At 35.1% G+C, this 18,085-nt stretch overlaps 2 protein-coding genes across 5 annotated transcripts; both read right to left on the bottom strand.

Moving 5' to 3' along the window:
• Positions 1-301: 301 nt before the first annotated feature.
• Positions 302-11,011, bottom strand: LOC111479035 (coatomer subunit beta'-2-like). Of its 4 annotated transcripts, none has more exons than XM_023123487.1 (25): positions 10,821-11,011; positions 10,223-10,243; positions 10,069-10,130; positions 9,310-9,364; positions 9,151-9,187; positions 8,668-8,993; positions 8,445-8,576; positions 8,201-8,349; positions 6,689-6,757; positions 6,264-6,414; positions 6,109-6,174; positions 5,065-5,253; positions 4,558-4,698; positions 4,393-4,467; positions 4,049-4,225; positions 3,853-3,944; positions 3,645-3,761; positions 2,896-3,010; positions 2,651-2,722; positions 2,363-2,559; positions 2,171-2,264; positions 1,758-1,864; positions 1,359-1,482; positions 895-1,119; positions 302-759 (listed from the first exon to the last, which is right to left on the bottom strand). In XM_023123487.1, exons 1-24 carry the CDS (start codon positions 11,004-11,006, stop codon positions 937-939), a joined length of 2,937 nt encoding a protein of 978 aa, XP_022979255.1. In that variant the 5' UTR covers positions 11,007-11,011; the 3' UTR covers positions 302-759; positions 895-936. The 4 variants fall into 4 exon arrangements, with proteins under 4 accessions (XP_022979255.1, XP_022979256.1, XP_022979257.1 ...); XM_023123488.1 differs by having other exon boundaries at positions 919-1,119; XM_023123489.1 differs by having other exon boundaries at positions 928-1,119.
• A 1,599-nt stretch (positions 11,012-12,610) lies between these two features.
• Positions 12,611-15,714, bottom strand: LOC111479299. The gene is made up of 3 exons (XM_023123857.1): positions 15,409-15,714; positions 13,317-14,462; positions 12,611-13,234 (listed from the first exon to the last, which is right to left on the bottom strand). The coding sequence occupies exons 2-3, from the start codon at positions 14,357-14,359 to the stop codon at positions 13,081-13,083; spliced, it is 1,197 nt and encodes a 398-aa protein (XP_022979625.1). The 5' UTR covers positions 14,360-14,462; positions 15,409-15,714; the 3' UTR covers positions 12,611-13,080.
• Between the last annotated feature and the right edge of the window lie 2,371 nt (positions 15,715-18,085).

The following is an 18,085-nucleotide window of genomic DNA, read 5'->3' as shown; positions in this document are numbered from 1 at the left end:
TCCTATTTTCATATCGTAACAATCAATTTAGTCACTAATTAGGCACTTCAGATGTTTATATCGTTAAATAATAAAAACATTTTAGAGTATGTATTAACTTTTAAATATTCAAACAAAATTATGAACCACCCACCAGTAGAATCATTAAAGCTTCCACATGTGATGTGTGTGTATATATATATACGTATATTAAACGTTAAATTACAAATTTAATCTCTAAGCTTTGGAGAAACTATGATTTTAAAAGTCGTGGGTTTAGGTTCACACACAACACTAAACATTTTGGAGCCAAATGAACAAATCAAACCGAGGAAATCGAGATTTCCTTTCCTGGGTCGAGAAAATTGCATCAGGAAAATTCTCCCTTCAACAATGTTGGGTGCAAAATGTTTACAAAACTTCACAGAGAAAAGTAAACCTTGAGTGCCGATGATGCACACAACAATCCCTAAAGAACAAGGCCAGAGGATGATAATGAATGTAAACTAACATTGATTAAACAACATGATTTAAGGGCACATCTAAATCACAATAATATATGTGGTAGTAGTGTAGTTTGCAAAGAATATCGAGGGCTTTTAGGATGCTGCTTCTTGACACTATGAAAGAAACTCCTGTGTCCTCCATATGCCGTTTATCCTGGCGCCAAAGCTCCCCTCCTCATGACAAATATTTCTTTTCCCTCACCTCAAGTGGGGTGTTTCCATGCAGCAGCCAGGAACCAATCGTCTTGCACGACCTACTTACGTGTCGTAATCACTGCAATGAAAAGGATGATCTATTGAAGTTATAAACCGAATCCAATAGAATAATTCTTCATTATCTTCACTATGTGTGTATCTGTCTTGGGGAGCAATGAAGTTCTAAAATGGCATTTTGGAAGCAACCAATCACCAGAGACAAAATTGGATTTCGCACTCGTCTAACCAATTGCTTTCAGGCTGATGGGGTAGTAGCATTCGTACCCCACTCTTCATCAGCCTCACTACCATTCACGAGAACTGCACCATCGGTCGAATCAGCATCAACCACAATACCTTCGCCCTCCTCTTGGCTCTCATCATCATTGTGTTCTGCGATATGGCTGTCTTGCTCTTCTCCTCCATTCTGTTCAGTGCCCTATCATAGAACAGTTTAAAGGATAAAGAAAGAGAGTGAGAAATTTATCACAACAGCAAAATAAAGAATACTAGGATTCCATAACACTGAGTTGAATAGAATTATGGACGAACACACATCAAATTATGCTCTTAGTATCAAATGGTTCGGGGCTAACATTCAAATCCATAAATAACAGGACGAAAAACAGCGGTTATAACTGTGAGATTATTTCACTTTCACTCGAGCAAGGCACATACCTCATGATCGATATCCCCATTCTCAAGATGCCCTTCTATTTGCTTACTTCTAAATGCCTCCACAAGTGTAGTGTATGGCTTATCAGCAAGATTACCATACGTCTTTGCAGGGGTAAAAACTCCCCTAAAACACAAACAAAAAAAAAACACTTATTATAGTAGAAGTCGGGTATCAGCTGCCTATATAGGGACGCCAAACCCGAAAAACCTAGTAATGTAAACCTCCAGTCGTGATTAATGAAGAAAAAACCATGACTACAGCAGAATTTTAAGAAGAATAGGTTACTGCAAGAATGGAAGTCCACATGGATATCCAATGAATTATGAATTTGTTGTTTTGCACATGCACCAAATGATGCGTAAACAAATGCAACCCTGAACAGAAGAAAACAAATTTACCTGTCCTGTGCAGCTTTAGATTCAACAGATAGTGCAACTTGCCAGTCATCAAACAAATTAGGATACTCCTCAGGGTCAGCCAATGACTCGGCAGCTTTTGGGTTAACCTGAGTTAAGGTCAATTTTATTAAGATGTCCTAGATGGTAAAAGAAAAGGTTCATATAGTCCATATAACGCAGATTCTTTCTGCACATCATAGCTTCATAACTACATGGGCACAAATGAGAAGAAATTTCTGCATGTGATAGCTATGTTCCGTAATCTAGAAAAACCCTACCGTAAATAATTTATTAACTATGTCCACTCTAAAAAATATATATATACATGTTCCACAATGTTAATATGAAACATTGTCAAAAATGTTACTTTCCCCTGTTCATTTAAATGTATAGAACATCAACATTTAGTTTACCTTATTCAGGTCTTTCCTCCAAATTGCAACTATCTCTGAAACCTTACTTGGAAGATAAGATCGAGCCATCAAAGCAGCTTCAGGAATCCGATTACTGTAAAATGTATATTTTTATATAGATAACATTAGATGAACTATTCTTGAACATCAGGAGAGTGTACGAGAATATTGTTATTATTTTTATTTTTTTACCTTTCAACTAACAACTGAAGGCAGTCTTCCAATCTACCCAACATAAATAAACAAAGAAATGCAACGTTGTTCTTTCCTTGATCCGTGGCAAGGGTTGCAAGCTGTGATATCCCTTGAGCATCTCCTAGGGAAGAGTACAGCAATAACAAACCACTATAATCCACAGCATACTTCAAGCATTCCTCGGCCATGTCTAACTGCAAACAATACAGGGGGACCAAATAAAGGGAACAAATGTCAATCGACATACACAGAATGAACGCTTGCAGAAGTTCAAATGAGAGGAACCTTTCCGGTGGACATGGCCAATTCACCAAGCTGCTTCCACTTGGATTCACTCTGTACTTCTACCGCAATGTCCTGCAAGTAGGACAATGAAAACTTTAATGGGAATGAGAGAGAGGGCAATTTTAATACACTAACGTTTATCACAGTTAACTGTATCCGGTAAAATTAAATAAATAATTTTAAAATATTATTATTATTATTATTATTATTATACAGATAAAAAAATATTAAAAAGTTAATCTTACCTTTGCAATCTCTAATCTACCAAGCTGTATCGCAAGATCAAATCTATAATCCAGATCGGTAGCCACTTCCAGAGCTTCCTCTATCATACCTCGTGCTTCCAAGAAACGAGCCACACTGGCAAAGAACAAGGTCTACTATTATACACTAACCTTTACTAGAAAGACAATATCAAAAAGCTGAAATCCTTTACGCACAACCAAGAATAAACAAACTTCCACTTCAAGATGATGGGATATCCATACCATGAGAAAGATCCCCTTACAATGCCCAGGAAAAATAAGTATCAGAACAGACATGCAAGCATGCAAGAACCAAAATTCAAACTCCATCTTTTTAAGAGAACACAGAAAACTGTCTCAGGGGGAGGGGGGCCGCAAAATTTGGGTATAGTAAGACCCCTTCAATTCAAAATGTTTTATCAGGTACAGAATCCAATAAGTTTCCATATGATTAAATATTAGGCAGCTCAATATCAAACATCTTGAAAGATTGTCAAATGTCGGGTGTCGGGTGTTAAGGTAAAAATTTAGAGGAAAAAACTGAAAAAACAAAACACAGGAAAAAGGGAAAAGGAAACAAAGAACTTGAATCTAAGATCAGACTGGAAATCGCAGAAATCCCATGACAAGACCTTCCAATCCAAACAAACCTAGCTTATTAGGTACATGCTAGGCTAGAAACAAATATGATTGAGCTTCAAAATATTCTTCATGCATAGTCGAAAAACTTCAAACAATTCTTTCAATACCTGTTACAATGCTCCTTAGGAATTGAAGGTAAGACTTCATTGGCTCTTTCGTAGTCCCCACGCATTACAAGGGTCTTGTACTCAATCAAGCTAAGAAGCAATGTGTATCCAACAACACTGCATCACAATAAATAGCATCAAAATTCTGAATGTAGCTCATTGTGAATTGAGATTCCACCTCCAAGAAAAGGACTAAAAATTTCCTTACTTGAACTCTTTGTCAATCAAATAGACCCGGCTTTGGCCAGCAAGATACCCAAGCAAATACATGGGTCGATCCAAATGAAACATCGTGGTTACCTGAAATTATGAGGTTATGTATCAATTTAGATAGTGGCCAATCCATGGGGATATCTGCATGTTGACAGATGTCAACAACCAAGCATGTTGATCATTCACATTACCTCGCCACCAACACAGTAGTTCAGTCTCCAGGAAGAGTTGTTGTAAATGAAGCAATCCCCAACCCAAAGGCCAGTCCTCACACGTTCATTCACTTCATGCAGGAGCTCAAACGCATCTTCAACTCCTTGTTCATCAACGGGCCTTCCACTATCTAAATAGGAAGACACGGCATCACGCTGCAATATTCGCATTTGTTAGATAAGAAACAACTTTTTCAGCAACCCACAATGCATAGACAAATATGCCAAAACAATGATGCAGTGAGAAGCAATTCAGATTCATATTGTTTAGGGAAAACAATTGAAAGCCATCAACTTCTTAACGGCATAACAAGGATTCTTACATTGTACTTCAGGATATAAAATGATGCATCACTGGCTATTGCAACCAAATCACCACTATCAGCCCAGTACAGGTTCTGGAAATAAACAAATAATCGTAAAAGGGAATTAGAATCATATTACAAAAGAAACAGAAAGCCAGCTAACAAATGCAAGTCTGTAATCACCTTCACATTTACATCAATTCTGCGGATCAGCCTGCACTCTGCCCAATCATAGAAACAAATAAAATCATTGGAACACATGGCTAATAGAGTTCCTCCATAGATGTGCTCGGCTGAAAAGGTGGGTCGGATACTCTTTTTTTCCTGAAAAGTTAGTTAGTTCTAGTTAACCCACTTTCTAACAATGGGGCGAATAAAATAATGATACTTTTTGAAACAAAGAAATAATAGTTTCCATTTAAAACTACGGGTAAGCTATTTTTTAACTTTTTAAAGTTTAAATAGTATTGAAACTTTTAAAAGTTAAAAGGGTACTTTAGAAATAGAGTACGAAGTTCAAGAATATTTTAAACAATTTAGCCTAGAAAAACCATCATATCCACACATGAGGCTGTTGTAAACATCCAAGTTCCAACAAATCCTTCAAAGCACTTAGTTTAAGTAAAAACACAGTAATTCCTTTTATCGCTAAGGCAATACAAAAGTCATATAGTAAGAATAAATATAAACCTGAAAATTTTTACTGAAAATTTTGATCTTTGATGTACTTTCTCTCACAGCATATTCTCCATCCGCCGACCAAACGAATTCCAAAGCTGAACCAAAGGACCTGTTTCTCCATGCAAGAGCAGTATATATTATATACTCACCATCTCCACAGACAACAACAAATCTCCCATTGGGATTGTGCTTCAAGCTCTGTAAGACGTGAAGCAGAGAGGGTTTAGAAAAAAGAAAAAGAAAAAAACGAAACTCTAACTGCACAACCTAAATGAAAAAGGTAGTTGCAATTTCTCTAAACTACATATGAAAAGATCCATACAGCTGAAACAAAAGGGATATGATACAAAACTCGTCCGAGCATGCAAGGAAGAATTCTTTTTTTCCCGTTCTTCTTATTTTTTTTCCTTTTTTTTCTTTTTTTTTTTTCTTTTTTATTTTTATTATTATTATTTTTTTTTTTTTTTTTTTTTTTTTTGAGTCAGCCATGCAAGGAACAATATTACTTATAAATAGTTCTGCAAGACTGCAATCAAAAGGCCCACCACCACCATAGCAAACAAACTTAAAACAAATATTCTACTCGTGGAATATGAATTAACATGGACTATCAAATAATTAGAATTGGAAATTGAATTCAGAATCAACATCATTGACTTGGAATAAAACATAACAGCAGCAGAAACAGTGATGGAGAACCAAAGAGTTCTAGATAGGGTCTGAACTAAAATTCAGCAGATGGCCTAAATCCACCAGTTCATGACAAGATATGTTTGTATTGAAAATATTGAAATCCACATCTCTTATAAACATGTGGGAATATAGATATTAAAAATATTGACATCCACATCTCATATAAATTTACACATATGTTGAAAAATATTAAAATGTACATCTTCTGTAAAAGGCAGTATATTACCAGAATAAGTGTGCAAAATTCCCAATAAAACTAGAGGCTACAATCAAAGGTTTCACAAATGATAAAGGAACAGCTCCAGCTAATCTATGACAAGCTATACAGAGAATTCAAACGTAGATGAAAACATAACTTACTTGAGGGTAAAGATCACAAGTTCCCATCTCCTTAACAGCTAAAGGCAATCTCTCTCCATCAGTAACCTATGAAGCAAAAAAAGCACACGACTAAGGCCACACCAAAAAAAAAAGACCAATGATGAATAAAAAGTTGCAAATAAAACCATTCCAACCTCAAAGTTTGCTCCCACACTCTTGATGTTTACTGTTTGAATTTCATTGTGCTTAGCCCATATTATCTTTCCACTGTTGTCCATACTAGCAAAAGGTTCGTCCCGGCCAAGTTTTACCATAATGGTTCCTTCATCATAACCAATCACAACCCTGTAGGGAGTAGTATTTCAACCAGTTCAGGTCATGGAAAAATTTAAGAATTGCGGAAAGTTTTGGTTGAAACCCCAATGCAATTCTTCTTAATCATAGCATCGAGGCTAATTTAATTATTTCTATGTGTAGGGGGATGGTTGGGGTCTCAAGTTAATGTTTTAAAAAAAGATAAAACGAAAGTTATAGCATTCAAACATCCTACATCAGAACATGAAAGTAATGTAACTAAGACTTTAATGCGAGTGAGGAAGTTGAAAATTTATGGGCTTACCGGCGTGAGCTCTTCATGTAGCCAATTGCCCAAACACGTTCAAGGCCATAGTTTAATGTATTTTCAAGCCTGCAAGTTAGAAATAATTACAACTAGTGAAAATGGCAATGAAGCAGATACATTTATACAAAGTATAGAACATTAAAAGGTACGAAATATATTTATGAAAAAACAACAAACAATTCATAACAAACCAAGTTTCCATACTTCATTATAGTCTCTTCGTTTTTTCTTTTTCTTCCCCCGNTCCACCCCCCCCCCCCCCCACCCCACCCGAAAGTTACAGGAAAGCCATTCAATTTAGTGCAAAGAGAGGGAAAAAAACCAAAAATTACAAAGAGAGGAACAGTATGATCCACAAAGCAATATAAAAATCTCTCATCTCCCTGAAAAATCTATGGTTTATAATGAACCCAAAAAGTAAAAGCTCTAATAAAATTCATCCATTCCAAATAGTGTTGGCCTTAATCAACACAGAGACAACGGTCATCAAAACAGACAGGCAGTAGGCTAATGATATTACTGAGAAGAACAAAGCCCCAATTGGACAAAGTCAAAGTGGTATTTCTTTTTCTTTTTCTTTTTTTTTTTNTTTTTTTTTTTTTTTTTTTTTTTTTTTTTTTTTGGGGGGGGGGGTGGTAAAAGTCAAGCTTTCATTGAGAATAAATGAATGAATACAAAGGAAATGCAAAAGGAACACCCAAGGGTGCCCAATTAACCCAGGAAATGGCTCCAATCAAGCAAACAAGGCTTATAGAAAATTACAAACATACAAACATGCGAAAATCCATAGAGAAACATGAAATCTAATAAGGGATCGCAAATCCCCTACAGATCTTTCAACTCCTTATGCATTGTAATATTCCCTATATCTAAAACACCAAGCTCCATTGGATACCACAACCTCCCAACTAATCCAATGCAAACCCTTCCCTTCCTCTACCCCATCCCATAAAAAAGGACACATAAGCGTCTTCAAGTAATTGCAAACCTTCACAAGAATCCTAAATAAAGATAAGACGTAAACTGAGATACCACTAAGGACTAACTGAATCAGGATTAATCTCCCTGGAAATTTCTCTTCCAAAAGGATGAACGTATCTAAATCTTTTCCACAACAGAGTCCCATGTAGAAGTCAGATGAAAGGATATGAATATCCAAATTCCAATTTGTTGCCAAAAGGAAGATGCTGTGTTGGGGAGAACCGAGTCAAATGAAACTTATAAATAACCAAAACGAAACTAGATCTAAAGCTTTTTATGTGCCAATATATTGGAAGGCTCAAGTTAACAAACAAAAGGTTCAGAGTTCATCAAATTCATGTGTGTGATGAATGTAACTGAGTAAAAGAAAAAAATTTAAGGTCGAAACAAAAAACTTCTAAAAGATAAGTAACTGATGAGTTCTCTAAATCTGCTCGATTTATACTATTACAAATAATGCATTGTATAAGCATTGATCCAAGTAATGTCTAACATATATTATGCTTTTATCACAATATTCAATGGTACCTATATGTCGTCGAGTGCCATATGCGAACAGTTCCATCTTCTGAACCTGTAATTATAATAGGAAGGTCCGGATGAAAACAGACTGCAGAGACATTGTGCGTGTGACCTTCAAGTGTCTGGACACAACTCTTCGTTTGGTAGTCCCATACCTGCGTTTATTAGATTACACTCATAAGCTATTCCATATTAACATGAGCCCATTAAAATACAACTACACTTGAGAAACTGGTAAACCAATAAAGACCTTAGCAGTGTGATCGTCAGAACCAGTAATGAGGTAAGGTTTGTCACCTCCTGTGAAGTAATCAACACAATTCACCCCTTTCTGATGGGCATCTAATGTAAAATTAGGATCAGGGGATCCAAGATTCCAAATCTACAAGGAGGAGGCTAAAGAGTTACCAGAGGGTAATTAGAATGATTGATAGAAAATTGGACAATGTGCTGCCGCACAGTGATTATTGTACCTTTATTGTCCGATCAAGGGATGCACTTGCAAAGGTATTGGTGTCTTTGGGATTAAATGTTACTTGCATCACATAATGAGAATGCCCCTCAAAAATCTGAGTACACATCCAGCCCTTATCCCAATCCCAAAGTTTTATAAGCATATCATCAGATGAAGACAGTACATAAGGAAGGGTAGGATGAACAGCCACACATCTGATGTAGTCTGTGTGTGCCTCAAAAACTTTTATCTTGTCCATTGTATTATAGTTGTAGACACGAATAAACATGTCATCAGCTCCAGTGACAACCCACTGCTTCCGTGCTATAAATTTGGCTGACCTGACTGCAAACATAGCATTAACGTTGAAGAGTAAAATTAGGCCCAATGAGGAAAGAATGAAAGAAAAATGCCGTTTGCCTTTCAGTCCCATTAACTGCCTTGGGTGAGGGTGGGGGGGCTGACAAATTCAAACAGACCATAGAGAAGGCGTATCTATTACCTGGTAACTCAGTGACCTCAAAAGATTTAACCATGGTCTGTAACGTCAATAAAGGGCTAACGTTAATTTAAACTGTCTAAATATGATGACTAGAGACAAAATCAAACCAATTGAATTTTTATACTAGTGTTGACCTTGTCCAATACCAGATTTTCATACCTGAGACTGGTAGTTCCAGATACAAACGGTTCCTGAATACAGACTTGCAAGTATCCTGCAGTATGATAAAATGTCAACAATTCATCTTTCTTTCCGTTGTCCTCATTCACAATAACTAACTACATTTGCAGTATGATAAAATGTCAACAATTCATCTTTCTTTCCATTGTCCTCATTCACAATAACTAACTACATTTTAACTTATGCCGCATTTGATAACGATTTCATTTTTTTTTTTCTTTTGATATTTATGCTTGTTTCCTCTCAATTTCCTGACAATATGGATATCGCTCTTATTAAAGAAACATTTAGATTCTTAGTCAAATTGCAAAAAAGAAAGAAATTTTTAAAAACTACTTTTTTAGTTTTCAAAACTTACCTTAGTTTTTTAAAACATGAGTAGGCGGTGGATAACAAAACAAATAAACTTAAAGATTGAAGTATTGTTTGTAAGCTTTAACTTTCAAAAATCAAAAACTATAAAACAAATGGTTATCAAACAAGTCTTAGTAATTTTCGCATAAAAGCACAAAATTCATATAACCAAACACTATGCATTGTGATAATCCAACACAATTACTATTATCTTCAGCTAAACTATCAAAACTTTTGTACCCAGTCCAACTGAAGCAGTTTCCTTTCCATAACATATTTTACTGCCCCTTCCACGCAGTTCCTAAAATATTAGACTCCTTGAAGGGTATAAACACACACAAACGGCACTACTTAAACTCCATATATCTAGAGAGTATAACTTACCATGGCTCTGACGGGTGCAAGTCCACAGATTTTACTCTTTCCGACCTTTGAGCAAGTTTCCTCTAAAAGAAAGGAAAATTAAAAAGAACTAAATCATAATTAGCATAAAACCCAGTAAGAAATCTGATTGATTAAAATGGTTGGTAAAACGTACCTTGATTGCGAGTCTGAGAGGCTGTGGACACGTAAGAAAATAAAACAAAAGCAATTAATTTCCATAGTAGATCCCATGTAAATATACGAAATTTTCAATTTAGTAGTCTAAAAACCCAAAAAAAAAAAGGAATAAAAATAAGCAAAAATATGGAAAATCGTGAAGAATGAATGATGATCATGTATCTCAAACAAGAAAGTCCAAATCCTGCAAGTCCACTTCCTTTCTATCTCCATATCCTCAGAAGAGGTAGAGGAGATACATTTGAACTAGGTATTCCACCTAATCCATAATAAACCACTCCTCAACTATAACAACTCAAGCATCAGATCACAGGAAATTCAAGTCATGATTTCACCGTAGGTACAACAGAACAAAGTTCCAAACCAAATAGCATACAGTAAGCAAAAAATGGGACTAATTGGATTCCAAACTACATGAAAGCAAAGCAAGTTTGGGGAATTGAAATTGAGCAGAAGAAACTAGAAACCACGCAAACATTACAGCAAGAAATACCAAAGCCAAGCAGATTTCAGTCAGATCTAAGCTTCACTAGCACGGTAAAGCGAATTGGAAATGAAATAAGAACGTAGACTACCATTTTCCGCTCACTGGAAGCTCTCAAAGAGATTCGAACCACTACTGTAACGATCCAGACGATCCGTTCCGGAAGAGGGGGAGAGAAATGAAACGGGATGGGATTCGAACCTTGTGTATTTGTCTGGGAGGAGATCCCACTGCGGAAATATGAAAACCAAGGAGATCGATAGTTTGCAGTTGACATGGAATTACAAAACTGCCACTGACGAAGTACGATATGTCGGCATGGATGTGAGGGACGTCGAAATTTTAAACACAAATTAGCTCACAAGTTTTAGAAAATATATATAATATAAAATAAAATTAAAAAAATTAACTCTATTTTTCCTTTTTTTTATAAATTAAAAAAATGTTTGTTTTCTTATCAAATTAGAACGAAAAAAAGCAGATTTTAGGAACAATCAGAAGCTTAAAAATTATAAGGTGATTTAAAGTTATTGAGTTGTAGTTTGGATAAATTGTTATTTTCATGTTTAAAATTTTAAAAATTACAGAAGTTATGAACTTTTCAAGTTATGATTTAAGGTTACAGAACCATTGGATGAAGAATGTGCGGAGGGGAAGACTCACAAAAAAAAAAAAAAAGGTTTTACCAATCAGTCTAATGTTGAACCCATGATAAATTTCATGGTACTCCTAGACTCTTAGACGAAAATGTTGCAATAATATAGAATGATCAACTCCCTCTGCTTGACATATCAAGACTACTTTTCTCCAACGTGACCGACCTTGAGTAAGCTAATGATAGACTTTTTTTTGTTATATTGTAGTGTCCCAAGGATCTCGCCTTAGATAAGGGTTCGTGTTGCTTACTCGAAATCAACTTCCTTTTAAGTAGCTCAAGGTTCTTCATAGGCAAAGCTAATTACCATGTTAATGAGGTACTAGATTTGAAATGAAGTTTTGTTACCCCCGCTACGAAGAATTGGAGGGAAGGACTTTTTGGGATGCTCGTTCACTATGATCATAGGAAGATCTCGTACTGAGTTGTATAGGCAAAGAGGTCAATGTCGAGCAAGGCTTAGAGGAAGCTAAAATCAAAGTTGAGTTAGTATTTGAGTTTTCCAACTTTAGTATTAACACAAGACATGAGCCTGAGCCATGAACCCAATTCCAATTTTTAATATTATAGATAAATTTATTCACGCCTTAGCATTTCTTAGTTAGCATAATAACCTCAATCATTAAGACGAAAGAACTAATCCACCCAGCAAAATATTGGATGTGAGGAATTGATCAAAATAGCAAGGAAGAACATGTATTCTTTAGAAACAAAGGTTACCTCAAATGAGACAAGATAAGTTTCAACGCGGTCATTGTGAGTTAGAGTGATGCTATTGGGCTCATTAACACCCCGTAGCTTATAAAGTCCCCCATGAATTAGATATTCAACAAAATTTCTAGACTTGTGTTATCGTAGTGCTCATATCGGCCATATAAAACTAATCAAAGACAAAAATGACAACAAGATGAACCCTTAATCTAGTTTGACGGACCCATATCAGTGAGTTTTATACCAAGATCCCGAGTACGAGTTTCATATGAACAAAAATGTTCCCCTTGGGACACCTATGGCGTTACAATGAAAACTTTTTTTCTTACTCTTTGATTTCAATAAAGTGCGCCATTGTGGTAGTAAAAGAAAGAATCATAGTTCTCCTCATTTCTAGTTTAATTTTGTAAAAGTGATAGAGATGAGGAAGAATCTCATTCCCCATCTGAAAGCACATATAGCATTGAGAATAAAGCAAGAATCCTCCGAACATATTTCCAATCAAGAGACATGTCTTACTACCAATCAAACTGAAATCTTCACTTTATACTTCAAAAGTCATTCAAAAGTACAGCAGAATGCCACAATAAAGTTCCATCTCAAATGCCAGAACTTTCCTGTGCTTGTTTCCAATCAAAACTGTTTTCAAACACAATTTTTTATTCAAGTCAACAAAGCCTTCGAGATACAACAACAAAATGATCTCCAGGATTAACAAGGTTTAATCAAAATCTTCAATGAACAATCAAAACAGATAGATATACTATCATATCTACATGCACCAAAATCTCTCATCTTTTCTACTCAAGACTCACCAACACCAGGAAAGCAGAAAATGGAAAAACGGTAAACTCTGCGATCATCTATGGCTGCAGACTGATTTACACAGACAGCTCTTAGTAAACAGATGATCCTCCTCTTCCTGTCGTGTCATCTCACCGAACACAGCCAGTGGGAGGGTGTGAAATGAAACTATATCTCTCTGTCATAGAGCAAAAGGGAGACCCATCATGAAGAGATCTTCATGGTAGCTCGAGGCTGCAGAGCTTTCACTATCATCTTTGGAAGTCTTGTCGATTTTAACTTCCGCGAAAATCTCCTCAGAGCTGCACTTTGAACTGCAAAAAGCTTTGCCATCCCTGATAGAGTAAGAGGACAATCACACAATCAAGAGAAAGTTTGGAGTTCATAAGTTACAGAAATGCTGACAATCAAACAAACCTGCATAAATAAATATCATGCTCTTCTTTCAAAACTTTCTTGCACGAGTAACAGATTTGCACATTCGCATCCACAACTCCACGACCAAAACCTTCTGAGCAACTTCCCAATGGAGATGATTCGATCCCAGGCTCTTCCATCTTACTGGAATCGATATTTTCATCTGTGTGACATTCCAAAATACAGTCACCAAAAATGCGTGTTGTCTTCGGGTTTGGACCATGAGAAATTATGCAGGTATAGTCCTCGGAAAGTTCTATTTCCCTAGCAGTAAGAGAGCCTACATATGCATTGCTTGCGCCAATAGTTATTGGCAAGGAACAGGATTTGATGGGCAATGAATTTTCCCTTTGAGGGCTACTGTTAATCACTTGAAAACTGGAGTTGCTACTTTCCAATTGAAAATTTTCATCACTTCGATCAGAATTTTGAGTCAAGACGATACCAGAGGAGGAAAAGCTGCTAGCATTTGAAAAAAATGATGCATTATTTTCAAAGGGTTCAGATTCTAAAGCAGATAATTCTCCATTGCCACAGACACTATTTATGGCTCCAGAGCTGGAGCTTGGAATTTTGGCTTTGGAAAGTGACGAGATCGTATAATTGCTTGGCAAAGAATAAGATTTCAAAGAAGAACCCAAAGATTTGATGTAATGGTTCGAGGATTTAGAGATCTTAGTCTTAATTTGTGGTCCAAAAATGACATTCTTCCTCCGGTTTGAATCCGGACCTTCGCTGGTCGGTCCATTGTCATCAACAGCAATAGAATTTATGATGCCAAGACCAACCTCACTAGAAAAAAACTTACTTTGACGACCACTTTCAGTTTCAGCTGATGATAAGGATTTAAAACCAAATGGGTTGCTTAGATTGGTAAAAAGCCTGAAATCCAAAGGCGAAGTAGGACTTCTAAGTGAATCACTGTCGACCGACCCTTTCGACCCTAACCCGGCAAAGAATCCAGGAATACTGAACAGTGAGCTGCTTATATGCTTGCCCAATGAGCCAGCTTGTAAGCAGGAGTCTGAAGCAGAATTAGCCATCAAACAACCATAAAAGCTACTACTCTTCCTTAGCCTTATCCAGGACCATTATTAATTTTTTGTTCCAAACCAACAACCAGGATCGGCTCACTGCATCAATTAACTGCCAAAAACCAATACAAATTACAATCTTCTTGGAATATTGCTTATATCTTTGTAGCAACAAGGATTAAAACGAGAAATATCTATAACAAAACGAAGAGAAGTCGATTACATAATCAAAACAATTTAACAGTAAGTTTAAAAATTCTTATTTTGGTCTTTGGCGTTCATAACATCCTATTTTTAAACTCGAACTTTAACATAAGAGTCTATTCTGGTCTTTACCTAACATATCCCAATTATACATTCAAACAAAAATCTAATTACAAATAGAGGCCTAAGAACAAAACTTATATTATAAATCATATATATCATAATTAGTAGCAGTAGATCCAGAAATAGAGGCCTAGAATTTAACAAAAATAGATTTTTATGGAAGTCAAGGAACAACGTAAGAACTATAATCAAACTTAAAAGAAGTATTTAACACTTACAAGAGTTTGAATAAAAAAGTTCGCAGCATAAAAACGGAGGGTTCTGTTAATTCCATTGAAGATTTAAATTTCAGCAGAAATCCCTAATTACCCGGGCGGTTTTGGTTGTTCCAAAATCGAACGACAAATTATTCGCAAGGAAACAAGTATAAAAAAATCAAAGAGTCAGATATTTCCCAAAATGAACAATAATCAGAAAACCAAACTAAGATAGTACGAGATTTCAAATCACATATAGAAAACTAATTAAAAAAAATTAACATTCGTAATTCTCAACTCCGGATTAACAAAGGAATTCCAAAACGGGAACAAGTAAACGAAGGCGAGAAGGAAAGCCGATTAACATTTCTTCATCGGAACAATTCACAAAAACTGAAAGGAGGGAAAAGGAAATATAAATCTTCAGCAAAAGCGCAAAAAAATTGCAGAAAACAGAAAAGATGAAGAGTAATGCAAAACAGGGACGATGGATCAGCAATGCAGATTAGATGACAAGGGGGAAAGAGAGGTCACCTGGTTTTGGTTGAGAACCGTCGAAGAAGAAGAAGAAGAAGAAGAAGATGATGATGATGATGATGATGGTGATGGTGATGATTTCGAAAGGCGAAAACAAAAACTCCAAAATGCATCGGAGTTGTTATCTCATAAGAAAGAGTGCCAAAGAGCGGCCAAATCCTGCAAAAACTCTCTTGATTGTTGAAGGTAAACCTCAACTCGGAAGCTTTAATCCGCCATTTTTGGCCCTGTCGAAGGTATCAGAATCAAAGCAAGCAATGAAAGCATCACTCAGCCTTTCTGAAATACCACACTTTCTCTCTCTAGAGAATAACTATGTATTGTGTATACGCCATTTTGTATAGATGGACGTATATTCCTCGACGTGAGAAAAATAAAATTAAAAAAAAAAAAAAAAAAAGGTTTTTGTTACGTGTAAGAACTCACACCGAAGATAAAATGCGCACAAGAAATTGTAAGCCTTCTTGTTATACTAGGTAAAACATCAACATCATCCATTCCCCCCAAATTTACAATTATTAAGGCTAAATTATAAAGAAAACAAAATACCATAATATTTTTAAATTATTTTAATTTAAATAATCGGGATCTCGAGTTAAGAGCATCTAAATTTTTAAGAGGGTAGGATTAGTATGGGTCGTGTTTGGGTTATCTCAGCTCCCAACCCATCTGGATAATACATGAGAGTCTCTTATATTGATTTGTCCTTCAATTCATTCAAGATCTTGAAATTAGTCGTATTTAATTGATATCAATTTTGTATTGAAAAAAATTTCTAAATTTATTGCTAAATATATATTTTAAAACACGATTTAGGTAAGCCAAAATGTTTGTGGGTCACCTCGTATGAGGTGGAGATGGGGCCTTCTTCGCCTAATTTGCACATTCATAGCTCGTTACGCACACGCACACGTTATCATAATCCTAAAGATTGAAGTAAATTATGATTATAAAGTACCTTAAATATTGTAGACTATGCGACAAACACTGATGTTCGTATTGTTCTATTCTTTAGGTCACGTCTTTCCTAATCAATAAATTTACTTTTTAAACATGTAAAGATCAAGTGAGATCTTTCTCTCTCGAGATTTGGGCATCAATATCAACGTTTATCAAACAATAAACTTTACACCTAGATGTTCGAGGTTTATTGATATGAAATAATATATGTTGATATCATCTTATCATAAAAATATATATGTATGTGTGAGCTTATCTATTTGAATAAACAAAGATTTGAGGCATACGTTTTTATCTTGGACAAAACAAGATGGCACGATTGAGATTTATTTGGCATAATATATAATATATCATATGGTCTATGATTGATTTGGTTGGTTTATTAATATATACAAAGTGCAGTGCAGGCCGAAGCATATATCATTTCTTAATTATATTAAAATGGAATGATCAATTTGTAAATGATTTGGTTTGGTTGTTTAAATAACAATGAATTGATCTTTCATTGATATCACTAATTTGGATTATTTTTCAAGTTTATCCTTCATTAATGTTTTAATAATTTATTTCTTATTCTATTTTTTTTTTACTTTTTTATATTTCATAAATATCGTTTTAATCGTTTTAATCGTCTAACCATATCTTATTAAAAAAAAGAGGAAAATGAAAACTTTGGTTTAATTTTTATATTCTTTTGAACTTTACATCAAAATCAATCATACGTATTAGAATTAAAAGAATATTATTAATTTTCGAGTAGAGATAATATTTTTATATTTGTTAGTATAGATATTATAATATTTATTCTTGTTTGAAAATATTAAAGAAAGAATTATATACATTTATAGTTTAAATTTCATTTTAATTAAGAACAATGATGCTCCACAATGGTACGAGATTGTCCACTTTGAACATGATGTGAAATCTCAAGTTGGTTGTAAAGAGTAACAAAACATTCCTTATAAAGGTATGGAAACCTCTCTCTAGTCGACGTGTTTTAAACTTTGAGAGAAAGATCGGAAGGGAAAGTCTAAAAAGGATAATATCTGCTAGCGGTGGACTTGAATGGTTACAAATGGTATCAGAGGTAGACATCAAGTGATGTGTCAGCGAGGACGCTGACCCCCAAGAGGGATGAATTGTGAAATCTCACCTTCGTTGGAGAAGAGAACAAAAATCGGGAGGTGTGTTAGCGAGAACGCTAGTCCCCAAAAAGGGTAGAATGTATTTTCAAATTCCACATCGGTTGAAGAGGGGAACGAAAACATTCCTTATAAAGATGTGGAAACCTTCTCTAGTGGATGCATTTTAAAACTTTGAGGGGATTGTCGGAAGGGAAAGCCGATAAAGGACAATATCAACTGGGGTTAAGCTTGGACTATTACACATACACAAACTTTTATGACATTATTTTTTTGTTTTTCTAAAAGATTTCATATCAATGGAGATAATATATTTGAGATCTTCTCTTTAATTAACAAATGTTTACTTAATTACCTTAAATTTGTTTAGTACAATGTTCGTGTTTGACTTTGACTTAGAACATCATACTCGTTCTAATATATTAATACACATATTCGAAATTAGTGAATATATATATATATATATATATATATATATATATAAAAGACAAAAATAATATTATTCTCTTTGGGGTGGGAAGTCGCAAGAAATGCCACCAAATTTTTTTTTTTTTTTTTTTTTTTTTTTTTTT

The sequence above is a fragment of the Cucurbita maxima genome, unplaced genomic scaffold (assembly GCF_002738345.1).
Source record: "Cucurbita maxima cultivar Rimu unplaced genomic scaffold, Cmax_1.0 Cma_Scf00005, whole genome shotgun sequence".
Classification (NCBI taxonomy): domain Eukaryota; kingdom Viridiplantae; phylum Streptophyta; class Magnoliopsida; order Cucurbitales; family Cucurbitaceae; genus Cucurbita; species Cucurbita maxima.
This window is presented reverse-complemented; position numbering and strand designations above follow the sequence as displayed.

What these genes read in the sequence shown, in the direction of transcription:
- LOC111479035 (XM_023123487.1), bottom strand. Translation starts at nt 11,006, where the DNA reads ATGTCAACTGCAAACTATCGATCTCCTTGGTTTTCATATTTCCGCAGT. An exon ending in CTTCCAGTGAGCGGAAAATG is followed by an intron (nt 10,244 to 10,820) that starts GTAGTCTACGTT and finishes ACGTGTCCACAG; the next exon opens with CCTCTCAGACTCGCAATCAA. An exon ending in GTAGATTAGAGATTGCAAAG is followed by an intron (nt 2,723 to 2,895) that starts GTAAGATTAACT and finishes TCCTACTTGCAG; the next exon opens with GACATTGCGGTAGAAGTACA.
- LOC111479299 (XM_023123857.1), bottom strand. Translation starts at nt 14,359, where the DNA reads ATGGCTAATTCTGCTTCAGACTCCTGCTTACAAGCTGGCTCATTGGGC. An exon ending in CATGATATTTATTTATGCAG is followed by an intron (nt 13,235 to 13,316) that starts GTTTGTTTGATT and finishes TTACTCTATCAG; the next exon opens with GGATGGCAAAGCTTTTTGCA.